The 14,247-nt window shown below is 43.8% G+C and overlaps 1 protein-coding gene across 1 annotated transcript; it reads left to right on the forward strand.

Moving 5' to 3' along the window:
• The first annotated feature begins 364 nt into the window (after nucleotides 1-364).
• On the forward strand, nucleotides 365-13,743 carry MEX3A (mex-3 RNA binding family member A). Its single transcript, XM_069728880.1, has 2 exons — nucleotides 365-775; nucleotides 10,295-13,743. The coding sequence occupies exons 1-2, from the start codon at nucleotides 439-441 to the stop codon at nucleotides 11,368-11,370; spliced, it is 1,413 nt and encodes a 470-aa protein (XP_069584981.1). The 5' UTR covers nucleotides 365-438; the 3' UTR covers nucleotides 11,371-13,743.
• Nucleotides 13,744-14,247: the final 504 nt, after the last annotated feature.

Below are 14,247 nucleotides of genomic sequence, written 5' to 3' on the forward strand. Positions count from 1 at the left end.
CCAATATCAACCGCCTATACCTTCGCTCTTCACCCGTCCCGACAACATCCAAATAACCCCCAAGCCACTTCCCATTCGATCAACTTCCCCCGACTCGAAAGTTCACTCCAACCCCTCTAAACTTGGACGACATACCTCCCCCTCCACTCCCTAGTGTCATCGCTACCTCCTGAAGGACTACAACTCCCAGCATGCTCCGGGATGTCTGTCACGGAGCAGGCAGCGAATTTCAAACAAAAGAGTTTCCCCGCACGCTGCTGCCAGGAGTAGGAGGAGAGCGGAGGAGGAGGAGAGAGGAGCAGGGCAGAGCAGGAGGAGGAGCGGGGAGGTGCACAGCCTGCCTCCGCCCTCCTCCTCCTCTCCCACTGTCTCCCTCTCTCGCTCTCCTCTGGTTCCTCTCTCTTGCCCCTCTTCTTTGTTCCCTAGCCTTTGTTAGCCATGCCTAGCCTGGTGGTATCAGGGATGATGGAAAGGAATGGGCATGGCATGGCAGACCTCACCAAGGACAGGGTGCTGGAGGATGACAGAGCTCTGCAGATCGCCCTGGACCAACTCTGCCTCCTGGGTCTGGGAGAGACAGAAGAAGACACCAACAACAACAATAACAGCAGCAGCACCAACAGCTCCAGCAGCGGTCAGCACCCCCAGAAATCCGGGGAGAGCAAGCTGTGTGCCCTGTACAAGGAGGCAGAGCTGAGGCTGAAGAGTTCCAACACCACAGAGTGTGTGCCAGTGCCCAGCTCCGAACACGTGGCTGAGATTGTGGGCAGACAAGGTGAGTGTCAGCTCCTTTGTCTCCATCATTGCACCATGTGAGGGCATCTGGTGGGTACCTCATGCCATGGCCATACCTTCTGCCCCCAGGGGGGCGGCGGTGGCTGCTGCTTTGTCTGGGCTCCAGACAATACACAACTCATACATCCATGCTTTGTTTGCAGGATGATGATACATTGTAGCACCATCCCATACCTTACATTATTTGGGGAGGGGTCTTTGTTTTGTTCCCCTCTTTTGCACCCTTTCCATTGCGCCCTACCATCCCCCCTTCCTTGTTTCCCCTAAAAAACTTGTGTTTCTTTTGTTTAGGGAGGTTGTCACCTATACACACCCCCTGGTCCTGGCGCTGAGACTGGCACTGGCCACCTATTATTATATGTCTGCCCTGTCTTTGTGACTTCATGCATTTTGGGGTTTGGGTTTTTTTGGGGAGGGGTGTTGGTGCAGATGGGGTTTTGGGGGGCTATGTGTTGTGTTTGGGGTCAGAGGGGTGGACGGGTTTGATTTCTTCTATGTGGCAGGGCTAGTTGGTAGAGCCTTTTGTTGTCTCGCACTCTTTCCATTGTCTCCGGCATGTGGGCATTTCCTGAGAGATGCTGTGGGAAAAGTTTATGTAAGGATACGCTGCTGCAGTCTGGCCGTGGAGCGCATGCAGCCCCCACTGTGCGCTGGGTCCAGGTCTTGACGTCCCTCAGGCTCTGGGACTTTTGGACTGGGTCAACGCTCTGGGGCATGATACCCACTATGGCAGATTGTCGCCTTTGTTTAGGAATCAGAAGTGCTGATGGTTGGAGGGAAGACTGAGGAGGAGGAGGGGTCCTAGTGTCAAGGAAAGGGACTCTGATGTTCTTTTATGACTTTAGGACCCTCAGAACTTCCTTACTTATAATGTGATTGGGGCTCTTCAGAGTTGGGTGAAAACTTGATACGGTTGTGAGGGTTGCTTGGAGCGTACGGCTGCCTGGAGCCTTATTTTTGAAGCCAGGCTTTTGTTCTCGGCTACAGGGATTAGGGGAGGACTTGTCAGGGTTAAAATGATACCACACCCACCTTCCCTGCACACAAGCGTCCCCAATCAGGATGGATGGATCCCGCACCACCAAACACTTCAGCCCAATTCCTTTAGTGGTGCAAGATTGGTGACAAAATAAATATTCTCGAAAGGCACCGTAGACTGATATTTGTTGTCGAAAGGGTACGTAGATTCGGGGCAAAAAAAAAGACTTGACCCGTAAATCCGGTTATCCTTAATAAGCCACCACTAATAGAAAAGTCTATAAACACAATGGGGGAAACGAGGTCCCCAATATTTATGTTTCCATGGCTGGGACTCTACTAGCAGGAGAGAAGTTTTTGGTGGGTGTGTGCAGGATCTAGCATCTCTTTCTTTCTCGCCTTGTTGTCTACCGCTACCCTTGGCTCCATCACATCCAAAATTCCAGAATGGGGTCTGGAAAATCAAGCGGTGTTGTGTAGTTTGGGTGTCAGGGCAGCCATGTCAACAATTTGGGTCAGGAGCTTGGTGGATATTTAGTTTCTGAGAGCCCAATCTGAGCTTTTGAAGTGTTGTATGTAAGCTTTACCCTCTGCGGATATCGGGAGGAGAACGTGGGGGGCTGCAGTAGTGAGTGCCATATTCTTCGGACCCCTCATCCCCACCCCCTTAACAAAAACCTGCCTTTCCTAGAGTGATGGATGATATGACATCACCATCATTTTTGCATTGTCCTTTGAGGTGTTTTCGTAGTTTATTGGGTGACACGTAAATGTCGCTATGATTTGGCATATATATGTTGTATTTGAAAGTTCTTTATGTTGGAGGTTTTGCAAAACTGGTTCTGACCCCCTTCTCCATTTTCCCTCACACACCCACTCGGAAAGCTTTACTATATTACCACTTGAGCCCAAAAAGGTTGCGTTCCTACTAAGTATTTTGTAAGATTTCGACCAACACCAGCTCCATAAACTTGAAATATTGGCCACAACACCTGTCAAGTTGGGTCTTTGTTCGGTGGTGCACGTGGTAGTTATTAAGCCATGCTTTCTTCTCGATACAGCTGTCCAATATATGACCAGAGCTCGTTCCAAAAATATCTCACCCCCAGAAGGAGGCCCGGGCGATGTAGATGGCATTGGGTACCAAAACACAAATGGACCATGGTCGCCATGTGCTCGAGATGGTGGGTGCTACAACAAAGCCTGCCTGCTCATTATGTGGAGCAGACAGCGTGTCACGAAACTCTCGTAGTAACAGCGATTATTTGTGTGTCTCGTTCTGTCGTTGTGTCTCAGAAATGGCCGTGGAGACGAGAGGGTGGAAGATGACGAGTTGTAGGACTTGTCAAATTATGCAACTGCAGGCGGTGGGGATCTACCGTGCTTAGACTAGAAGGCATTGTTCTCTATGAGCCATTTTTATTGTGTTTGGTCAGTTTTGTGCTCTGCATCCCTAAATTTTCATGCCTGCAAGGCACCAATCAACCTGTGTGTGGTAGTGGTGGTGGTGCAGCAGCATGCTGTAGTGCAGGAAGTGAGGTTTCGCAGGCTCTTTGTCTGGAGATATGTAGACTTTCCTCTTCTGCACATGTGCTATGGAGATGCAGAAATTGTCCCAGCTTTTGTCTAGAGGAGCAACAACAAAAAAAAAAATCCTGCCCGCCATACTGCATATCTGTCCACCGTCCAGTCAGTGTCGTCACTTGGGTTTTGCTCCAAGAAGGAGCGCAGCTTGAGGCTAATTTAAATAATTCATCTCCAAATCTCAGGAATGATTATTTCCTCGAGAAGATATATTTTAAGATGGTGGAGATCTAGGCACCCAAATAAAGACATTCCGTAGGGAGATAGTCATATAAAAAGAAAACAGGCATGGCTGCTACTTGTGAACAAAGGGACCATGGGGATGTTCAATATCTGGAGTCTGAAAGTGGCGCAGGGTCCACCAGAACTCTGGAAAGTGGATGATTCTATTAACTCTTTATTTCTCTGAGACCCCTCTGATGTCCAAAAAAAAAAGGCTGAGACTCCTGAAGATGCAGATTTTTAAAAAAAAATTCAGATTTGATGTATAAACTTTACGGAAATCCCACCTCTGCCTTTCTTAGCAAATATTCTGTTTAGTAAACCTTTACAGGTGAATGGTCTTTACGGTTTTATGTTGTAGCGACTAGACAAAAGGTAGAATTTGCACCATTTTTTTCTCTGAGCGCGCGGTATGCGCAGGTTGTAGCGAAAACAGTTAGGGGGGTGTGGTCCTTATTTTACAGTCGCGAAGAGAGCCATGCGTGTTTCTAGGAAGGTATTGCAGAGGAGAGAAACAGACGTTTGGGAAATTGAGGGGTGGGGGTTGCCTGCTGTTTCTCCGATTTTTTGTTTTGTTTTTTGTTATTTTAGTTTAGATTGGTTTTATAATTTGATATTTTTTAGTTATCAAATGTGATTTTTTAATTTTTTATTATTTTTGATATTTTTGGGTGAAACATGCACAAAGGCACAAACATTAAACGTCTTCTTTTTAGAAATGAAAGAAAACCATTTGGAGGGTCTCTGGATGGATAACTAATCTACCGTATGTCGAGGTGTCTATTGTGTCGGGAATTGATTCTTGGGTGGGAGTGACTGCATGTCGTGGAAAGCCAACATAAAAGGAGGCGGTGATATGACGGATACAACGTTTAATGTGATATTTAAGTCGAAATATCAGTTTCGTTAATTACCGACTTTTGTGACCCCCAGCAACACATAATAAGAGGTTCAAAGCTGAACCAAAGGGTCTGGTTTTACTTTAACATTTCTCCATTAGAGTAGCGGTTCATTGTGAATTTTCGTCAAAATGAATGAACCCTCTAAGGCTGCTCTATTCAGAATATTTCAGGGATCTCTACATTGGCAGCATTGGCATGCACGTGGCTTGGCGCTGCGTCTATAGATCTTAATGACTCTCTGCAGCACCCCCTTAGAAACCTAGATCTTAGCAATTATATCAGTCATCTCCCTGATAGGAGGGTTTTGCCATTGGTGGCTGAGATGGGGTGGTGGCGTTGGTGGGGCGTGGCGATAGTTGGCAGCGGCATATTCACGCTGTCAATGGAGCAGGCGCAGTGTTGGTAAACACACGACACACTTTGGCATGAAGCTGATACAAAGTTGGGGTGACGCCTACTGCCCTTCTCTCTTAACTCTATACATGTGCAGTACATTTTTGTAACACTCCCTCTGCAACCTTGAAAGATTTATCTAATTTAATATGTGTTAAAAATTTTGCTAAACATTTTTCTCAAAAAAGTTGGCAGATGCTTCATGATCTTGCGTATGCTTTTGTCACGATAACATCTAGAAGAGGTGTCTTTTGGTATAATATATAGTAGTTTGATGATTCTCTGGCTTATCAGTTGACTTAACTCATGGTCGCTCTTGAACTTTCCAAAAGTTGATTCATAGTTTGAAATGGTTAAATTAAATATCATTTTTTAGATATTTTATTACTCCAAAAAGTTAGCCACTTTTTTTTATATATATTCCAGACCTATACCAGAGGGCCTATAACTGACAATAGAACACCTAGTTGCTGCAACTTATTTTTCTGCCATTGAGACATGCGACCATCTGGCCAATGCGCTATCTCGATCACATGGGATATAGTTACCTGGGAAAGGATCAGCACACAGAATCGATAGGCTGTGCCCACCTCTGTGACAAGGGGCCCTTGTTGACCTTTCCTATTGTTCTTTGGGAGACTTAATATTTTTTCTTTATCTCCTCTTCATGCCTGGTTGACTCAGCCAATGAATAGGGCACTTCATCAAGAGACTTGGGATAGTTGAGAAATAACATCAGGTCGGGCAAACCAAAAGAGATAATCATGCATGATTGTGATAGAATAGACTTTGATGGTCTCTGGTGAAACCTCTCTGGTTCCTCGATTGGGGGGGGGAAGCAAATGATGTGACATTTCATTCAATTTATTTTTATAAGGATATTTATAGTCTGATATTGTTTTGACTTCTAGACAATGGCATGTCATTGGCGTGTGAGAGTTGTAGTCCTCACCAGTGTGGATTAAATTGAGGTGTACAATTGACTAGGTCATTACTAGATCGGGACTTGCTCCTCAGAGACAGAGTTACTGAAGTCAAGTTTTAGATGGGAGCAAAAGCAAATAATGTAAGGAAGATTATTAGGGTGCTCCTTTGTTGTGCATTGGGAAACCCTACCCATTCCTCTCCTGATACTCCCCCACACCTTCTCGTCACCCTCTCAATCCATCTCTCGTTGATCTCCCCTTGGCTATATATTTTAGATAAACCGGATGGAGGGAAGTAGCTGGCTGGATAGCTTTGGAGCGCATTGAAAGATGGGAAATTAATTGGTCTTTATTCTGGCTCAAGCTGTCTCTATAGTTGGACAAAATAGGTTGTTTTTACATTTTTTTATGTTGTTGTTTTTTTTTGTTAGTAATTATTGTTGGTCGCACCCAAAAAATGTCTTCTAAAGTGAAAAAGTTTTTGAATCACTCTTCAGAACCTTTTCAGGCAAGAGTAAAGTTGATCCCAAAAGGCTCATTGATTGTCTGAGGAACGACTATGAAGAAAGCCTAAATGTACCCTGTACTGTAAATAGGGAGCCTGATAGGTCCTTTGTGCCTATGGATAAGCAGAATTGGGGTGTCTGTGACGCTTACTATGTTCAATAAGAAGGAGGTCCTGGGTGAGTATTGGCTTTTTTTCTTTACTTTTCCTGTTGGTTCTTTTTTTTTCCAAATTCTTTAAAACCATCTCTAATTTTTCCATCAAAGCAAATACAGTTCAAGGATTTGCTTCAACTAAGTTTGGTTTTAGAAATATCAGCCTAAAATGGGAAATAGCATCACTTGACCGTTTTCAACCTCCTCTTTTCCTTTGTTACCATGTCAGACATCAAGTTTTCATATAGACTAAAGTCCTATCTGGTTGCTAAGATGACACTGTCTAGCAACCATATAAAAATGTAGAAAGGTGGCTGACAGCACTCACTCATTGGGGCGCCTGTTCCATGTCCAGAGAACCCTCCTGGATATTCTAGGTAAACCAAATCGAATGAACAGCGCTCCAGCCGGGTGTAGTAATATTGTAGAAAAATTATTTATTCAGCCATGGTAAAGCTGGAGCGCTGTTCATTCGATTTGGATTACTGTCTAGCAACCAGTCTGGTTCGGATTACTCCGTTCTTCAGATGGACCGAGGTTTAGTGATTTTTCTATCTCGTTAATCAACAGTTAGGCTGAGAACGCCTTTAGGTACACATTTCTTTTTAAGTCAATTTTCGGTGATGGCACCTAACATTTTAGGTTGTTGTCTATTGATATCTATTATGTGAGGAGTAAGACCTGTAACATAGTTCCTTCATCTCTGATTGAAAATGTGAGGTAGGTAAATCCCGAAAGGATAGGTCTATGGGAAGAAAATAATCTCTAGCAAACCGAGTGTATTGAAGATGTTGTTTTGTCCCCCAAGATAGAAGTACCTTTACTTTTGAGATTATTCAGCCCCCTCCGGAGAATATCCCAAAGAGGTCAGATAATACTGCTGTGTAATGGAGGCAGATGATATGGGACATGTGCTGTTGTTGACTCAGCTTATGGCGTACAGTCCTCCATATGCGTTTTACGTATGGATGTATGGATGTAGACACACATTGTGTGTAGTGCCAGTCCTGTCCCATTCGCACAGCCTTGGTGAGATTCTAAGAAATCCTTTGTGGCTGTCTCTGGCCCCCTCACACGCCCTCCCCAGAGAATGAGGCCTTTTCAGAAGGGATTAATTCAACCTTCTTGCAGCAAGTGAGACTCTCGGGCCGTTACAGTTAACCTGTTCATGGCCCGGCCAAGTCATTGGATTTGTTTATTGATTTTTTTTTCTTTGGGGGCGGGGGGGTGTTGTGGGAGGGGTGCTGGGGGAGTATTTAGGGTTAAATCGCAAGTAAAAATGAAAGTGAGGAAAAGAAGTCTGGGTCAGTACTGATCTACTTTTTCTTTAAAGTCCTTCCTGTTGGTTTGTAGTTTGACCGAAATCAAAATGTGAAAGGTGTAGGGGTATCGGCCATTTTGTCGTCATGTCCAAATATTTATGGAAATCTTTTTTATAGTCCCTTTTTAAATAATTACTGCCATGGAAAATTTAGAACAGGAGACATTAGCATTTACTTTTGCGTTGACCAAACCAATATTCATGACAAAGAGGCTTGGTAATTAATATCTTGATTGTGATGTCATGAAGACTAAATACAAGCACAAAATGGCTGACTCCACTTTGTAAGAGCAGCTGACAGGGCCCAAATCTATATGTTGCCCTAAATTGCTTCTACGTCTCGATTTAGTTATTTTTTTTTTTTTTTAGATTTATGGGGTCAGAATACTCGATAAAACCCTAATAGGCATGGTATCTTTTGATTTTTGTTGATCAAATTAGCACTTTCTCTGGAAAATTTTTAAGATTTCTGCATAGTGTGCAGAATTTTTTTTTGTTTGCAAAAGAGCAGTTTGTTGGCAGGTTGCTATATATTATAGTAGCTTTGGTTTCATCATCGTCTGAAAGCTGACAATCTAGTCACCATGATCTTCAAATGTTGTTTAGTGGCCTCCTAAGTGCAGCTGGCCCCGAGACCTCTAATCGTTACATAGATTATATTTTTAAGTAGGACATACCCCCCTCTAGGAGCTTAGAATCTACTGTCACGGTTGGAGACCTGCCAGAGATGATTTTGGCTGACCACAATTCGTGTTAAACCTAAACCATTTTATTTGTAGGAACTTGTCGTATTTTTGGACCCTTCATGGGTATATCAGTAAAGAAGAAAGCAATTGGCCAACTACCATTGTGGTCGCTTTGGACAGTCCGTACAGCATCTGATAATACTCATAGCTGTGGATTCTGTTTCCTCCGAGTCAAGGCATCCAAACGACACATGTTATATTTGCAAAATGACTGGACAAGTTTATGAATGTTGTCTTTGAGATTTGGGTTTATGAGGCTGATTTTATGAGGGTGCAGGGACAAGCGGCAGACCCCCTCTTAAATCTGTTGGGGTGGTGGGGAGTTGTGACAACCTTTAAAATAAAAACCTTGAGGCTTTTAGTAGACTATTAAAGCAGACTTCATTTCCTAGAGAGCACAGACCCTTGTGAGACGGCCAACAATGTGCGCTTTGTTTGCACTTACAGAGACCGAGGCAGCGTTCTGGGTGAAGGGAGGGTGGTGTTGCTAGATTAATAGCCCCCCATAGCCCGGGTCATTGCATGCACCTATTTTTTAACCTCTTCCTTCCCAGAAATGAGCTTTTCTGCCTATGATATCTTGTGTACAAGAAAAAGTCTATTAGTTTCTGCTTCTGATGTCAATGTTGTGACTCATTTTTTTTACCAGTAGTTTTTTTTGTTATTGTATCTCTATATTTTCTCTCAAGTTTGGGCAGTATGACTGTTATCTTTTTTTTCCTTCTTTGTGTGGTTTGACTTTATGCTGAGACCTTGCAGAAATGCGGCATTGTAAGCTTTTGAGCCATGAGAGTCTGATGTTTTTACAGCAGGCCTCCTTGTCTTGTCTAGCCTCTCCCCCTTGGCTTGGCCTTGTCCAGCCCGTCCCCTTGGCTTGGCCTTGTCCAGCCCGTCCCCTTGGCTTGGCCTTGTCCAGCCCGTCCCCTTGGCTTGGCTTTGTCCAGCCCGTCCCTTGGCTTGGCCTTGTCCAGCCCGTCCCCTTGGCTTGGCCTTGTCCAGCCTGTCCCCTTGGCTTGTCCTTGTCCAGCCCGTCCCCTTGACTTGGCCTTGTTCAGCCCATCCCCTTTGCTTGGCTTTGTCCAGCCCGCCCCCTTGGCTTGGCTTTGTCCAGCCCGTCCCCTTGGCTTGGCCTTGTCCAGCCTGTCCCCTCCCTTAGCTTGGCCTTGTCCCCCTTGGCTTGGCCTTGTTCAGCCTGTCCCCTTGGCTTGGCCTCGTCTACCCCATCCCCTTGGCTTAGCCTTGTTCAGCCCGTCCCCTCCCTTGGCTTGGCCTTGTCCAGCCCATCCCCTCCCTTGGCTTTGCCTTGTCCAGCCTGCCCCCTTGGCTTGGCCTTGTCCAGCCCACCCCCTTGGCTTGGCCTTGTCCAGCCCGCCCCCTTGGCTTGGCCTTGTCCAGCCCGCCCCCTTGGCTTGGCCTTGTCCAGCCCGCCCCCTTGGCTTGGCCTTTTCCAGCCTGCCTCCTCTTTGTGTTGTTTTGGCCTCATCCAGCCTTTCTACTTGTGTTGCTGCCATCTCCTTTTCCTCCCTCTTCAAGCTTCAGCCATGATTTAAACTGCTGCCCACCATCCACGCTCCTCAACATAGGATGCTAACTACCTTGTTTAAAATCATTTATATACATTAATATTTACATTCCCTTGTTTTGTATGTTTTGTACACTTTTACATGACTATTGAAATAATTATTGTGGTAAAACATTGAATTTTGACAGGTTTTGTTTTTTGCAAATTTACAAAATTTATTTAAATGTGTTTTCTTTTATTTTCAGGCTGCAAAATCAAAGCGCTAAGGGCGAAAACAAACACATACATCAAGACTCCAGTTCGAGGAGAAGAGCCGGTGTTTATGGTGACAGGACGTCGAGAGGACGTTGCTATGGCAAGACGTGAGATCATTTCCGCCGCTGAACACTTTTCAATGATAAGAGCATCCCGGAACAAAGCCGGTAGTGCTTTTGGCAGTGCCCCAACTTTACCTGGTCAAGTCACAATCCGTGTCAGAGTCCCCTACAGAGTTGTTGGATTAGTAGTTGGACCCAAAGGGGCTACCATTAAGAGGATTCAGCAACAAACAAACACTTATATTATCACTCCAAGCCGTGACAGAGACCCGGTGTTTGAGATCACTGGGGCTCCAGGAAATGTAGAACGAGCAAGAGAAGAAATTGAGACACATATTGCGGTACGAACTGGCAAAATCTTGGAATACAACAACGAGAATGACTTTCTCTCCAATAGTCCAGATTCTGGCATGGAAAGTCGATATCCAGAAAACTGGAGAGTGCACGGTACGGCAGCCAGTTGCAAACCTCTTTCCACCTTCCGACAAAACAGCCTGGGCTGCATTGGTGATTGTCCGGCAGAACCTGTTTATGAGACACCCCGACTAAATGATCAGAATGAGTTCAATTATGGCTACTTGTTTCCCAATTACAAGCAGGACGTGTATTACGGTGTAGCTGAAACTGGAGGACCCATGTGGGGTGGACAAGAAAACAATAGTCCAACCCCAAACATCTTCACGAAGCAGCAACGCTCGGGAAGTAGTGGCGCTATCCAAACTAACGCCACACAGAGGTCTCCAGAATCTAGCCTTACTAGCTTGCCAAGGAGGAACCAAGGTGATAGTCTGCCAGGCTTCACCAAACTTAATGCCACTCGGAACTCTGTTTCTGGAAGCCGGGAGTGCATGGTATGTTTCGAAAGTGAGGTCACAGCTGCACTGGTGCCCTGCGGGCACAACCTTTTTTGCATGGAGTGTGCCGTTCGCATCTGCGAACGTAATGAACCAGAGTGTCCCGTTTGCCATGCGTCCGCCACTCAAGCCATAAGGATATTTTCCTAAGAGACTTTGAGAAAAGGGAGAGGGTGGGTAAAGAGATGACGGACTTGAGGTGCATAGAGGTCAAGAAATGATATTTAAACTTCGTAATAAAATCTTAACTATAATCCAAATGTTACAAAAGGATATCTTAAACTTGCAAATTATTTTTTCGAACTTTGATGAAAGGTTATGACAGCCTTTTCCAGCAGTCTCAACAAATTTCTGGGGCGTCAGTGCCCATTAGAAACCTAGTTTTTAAGTCCAGGTGTAAACTTTTACGTTTTTTGGACTAGAAGAGCAAGTTCTTTCCACTTAGTATCAGATTAAAAAAAGAAGGAAAAGTCAAGAGCTGTAAAATCATTTAGACTTTTTGGTTTAGTCGAGCTCCGCCAAGCCTCTATCGCGGATTGAACATATGCAGCTGAAAAATCTGCTTTAGTCTTGAAGGGTCAAGTGGAAAGAGGGGTCCAGCTGAGGTCAGAGATGTCCTCTTTCTAAATTTCCTTTCTTAAGCACTGTTTGAGATTTACAACTCTGAAGTTGAAGTGGGCAGCATTGGCGGACAAGGCCAATTCACAAACCAATGGATGCAGAATTGAGGGCACTCAGGGGTACTAGCAGCCAGGTCAAATTTCAGGGCATTTATAGGCCCCACTTCCGGTGCCCACTGAGGCCTTTTTCTCACTTTCTGCCTGACGGGAATCTGTTTCATCATTACAAGCAAAAAATAAATATAAATAAAAGCAAAAACTGTAATTATCAAATCTCTGGGAATCTGCAACATGAGGACACAACGATTACCTCACACTCAACGAAAAGCAGCTCAATCTACCGTTTGCGATTTTATTGTCATTTGCTGTAAAGAAGATTCTGATGTAAAATTCCTGCCAGTTTTCATTTTTAGCACCAGGACGAAAAATTAAAGAAACCTCAACTATCAGGACTTTATATGCATGGAGGTCTTGCTTTTTCTTTTTTTTAAGAAAAATATAAAAACATATGGGGGAAAAAAAAGACTTTGATTTTACTGTGCACTGAAGCTGGGCCATCAGGATTCCTGGTCCTCCTCAACTCAGACAACTGCCGCTTCATCTGTTAGGCCTCCCATGGCCATCACGGGGAAAATACATTTTTTATTTTTTAAAAGCGGGAGCACTGGTATTTAGAAAGGGAGGAACTCTTCCATATGTGAACTTTTTATTTTTGTTTTTTTCTTAAGAAATGCAAAGAAAATAAAAAATAACAATATAAAATTGTTATTTTCTTCCTCTTAACTGGACCAGACGGAACATTTGAATGAAAATGAAGAAACGTTGGACCAAAGTTTTATGTGCTGGAAATGAAAAATACAATTTTAGAGGGTGCCATGTTTTAGTCTCCAGCTGTTTTTTGAAGATGTTCCAAGACCACTTGGGGTTTTCTCTTGCCCTTAGGATCCTACAACATGAGTGAGAGTCTAACCAGGGGATTGTTATATATAGACTGCTCCGTATTCCCCCACCCAAGTCCTCCTTCCAGGATTACATTATCCAAAATTTTTGGTGCTTCCCGGATGATCGTTTTATTTATTTTCGTTAACAACGTGATTTTTGGGACTAAAACAACACTTGATCATGGCATCGTGCAACACGAGAATAGACTATTTTCTTTCTGTGAACTGTATAATATCCACAGTCGCTACATTGAGACACCTTCATGCCATTTTCCAGTGGTGATACGTTCCATTACTTCCAATCCCTACTAGGGGAGATCCTGTCCTTCATCTCACTCTCATTGGGGTCAATAGGATGGGAACTTCTGTGACATTGCACCTCTGAAAGAACCGTCCCAAATCTTTCATCGAAAACACTATTCTACTTCAATTACATAAGAATGTAGGCACTAGGGATGTAATATTTAGTTGCCCCTCCCCCCTCTGCCAAAAACAAAAATTATTTAGAAATTGAAGAGGTAGGGAGGTATATAAACTTGGGGGTTTTTTTTATTAATATTTTGTTTCGAAATCCTGACTCTTCAACCTGTAACCTAATTATTATTATTTTTTCAAAAATATGTAGCGGTCGCTATACATTGTTACAAACTAGCAGTATTTTTTAATTTTTAAAGAAATGTAGCATTTTACTTTTGAAAAAGGGACATTATGAGAAAAAAATATTTCAGGTCCGTTTTGAAGGTCCGCTCGGTCCGATCTCAAATGATGAAGTTGTTTTTTTCCCGTTTTTTTTTTGAGTCTACGTTGTCACTAGTGTGGTTGAATATTGCCGCTTCTTATGTCTCCAGTGAGAATGTATTTGCTGCACCGGAGTCAATTAATCTTACCTACCTTTCACAGTAGTTTTTGCTATATAGCTTTACGTAACATTTTCCGCTTGCATTACGACAACCTGGATTTACAAAAAAAAAAAACTGCCCGAATTTATCTCGACTTCTTCTGAAGGTTTTGGGTTGCATGCATTATAAAAAGCACTTTGAAGAATGGCCTGCATGGAATAGGACTTTAGAGTCCTTTTTTTTCTCTTTTCATAATTCCTAAAGGTTGGTTCATTGGGAACCTAGCACTACGTTTTTCAAGATCTTATTTTTCATTTTGTGACCCATTGGGTAATGATCTGCAGATATTTTGCCCCCTTCAGTCACATTCAAAACTTTTTTTTTGTTACGGTCTGTTGGCCACTTATCAGGCTTCGAAGAGTTTGAGCTCTTTTTATTTGTTCCAGGCACAAAAACCAAACACTACCTTACATATATATGAGGCAATGGCCTGAAGTGGCTAACCTCCGCGCACGGGGCAGCAGCCAACGTGTGAACTGAACGGTGATTTTTGATAGCGCAGCTAGTCATGTCACTGGTAGCTCGGTGATGTCATCAAGGATTCGGGAATAAATAGACCGTATTGAT

Source organism: Ranitomeya imitator, chromosome 1 (genome assembly GCF_032444005.1).
Source record: "Ranitomeya imitator isolate aRanImi1 chromosome 1, aRanImi1.pri, whole genome shotgun sequence".
NCBI classification, from domain to species: Eukaryota; Metazoa; Chordata; class Amphibia; order Anura; family Dendrobatidae; genus Ranitomeya; species Ranitomeya imitator.

Bases quoted from the DNA above. Each gene is read 5' to 3' on its own strand.
- MEX3A (XM_069728880.1), top strand. From the start codon at position 439: ATGCCTAGCCTGGTGGTATCAGGGATGATGGAAAGGAATGGGCATGGC. The intron at 776-10,294 runs GTGAGTGTCAGC...TTTTATTTTCAG, and splicing joins TGAGATTGTGGGCAGACAAG to GCTGCAAAATCAAAGCGCTA.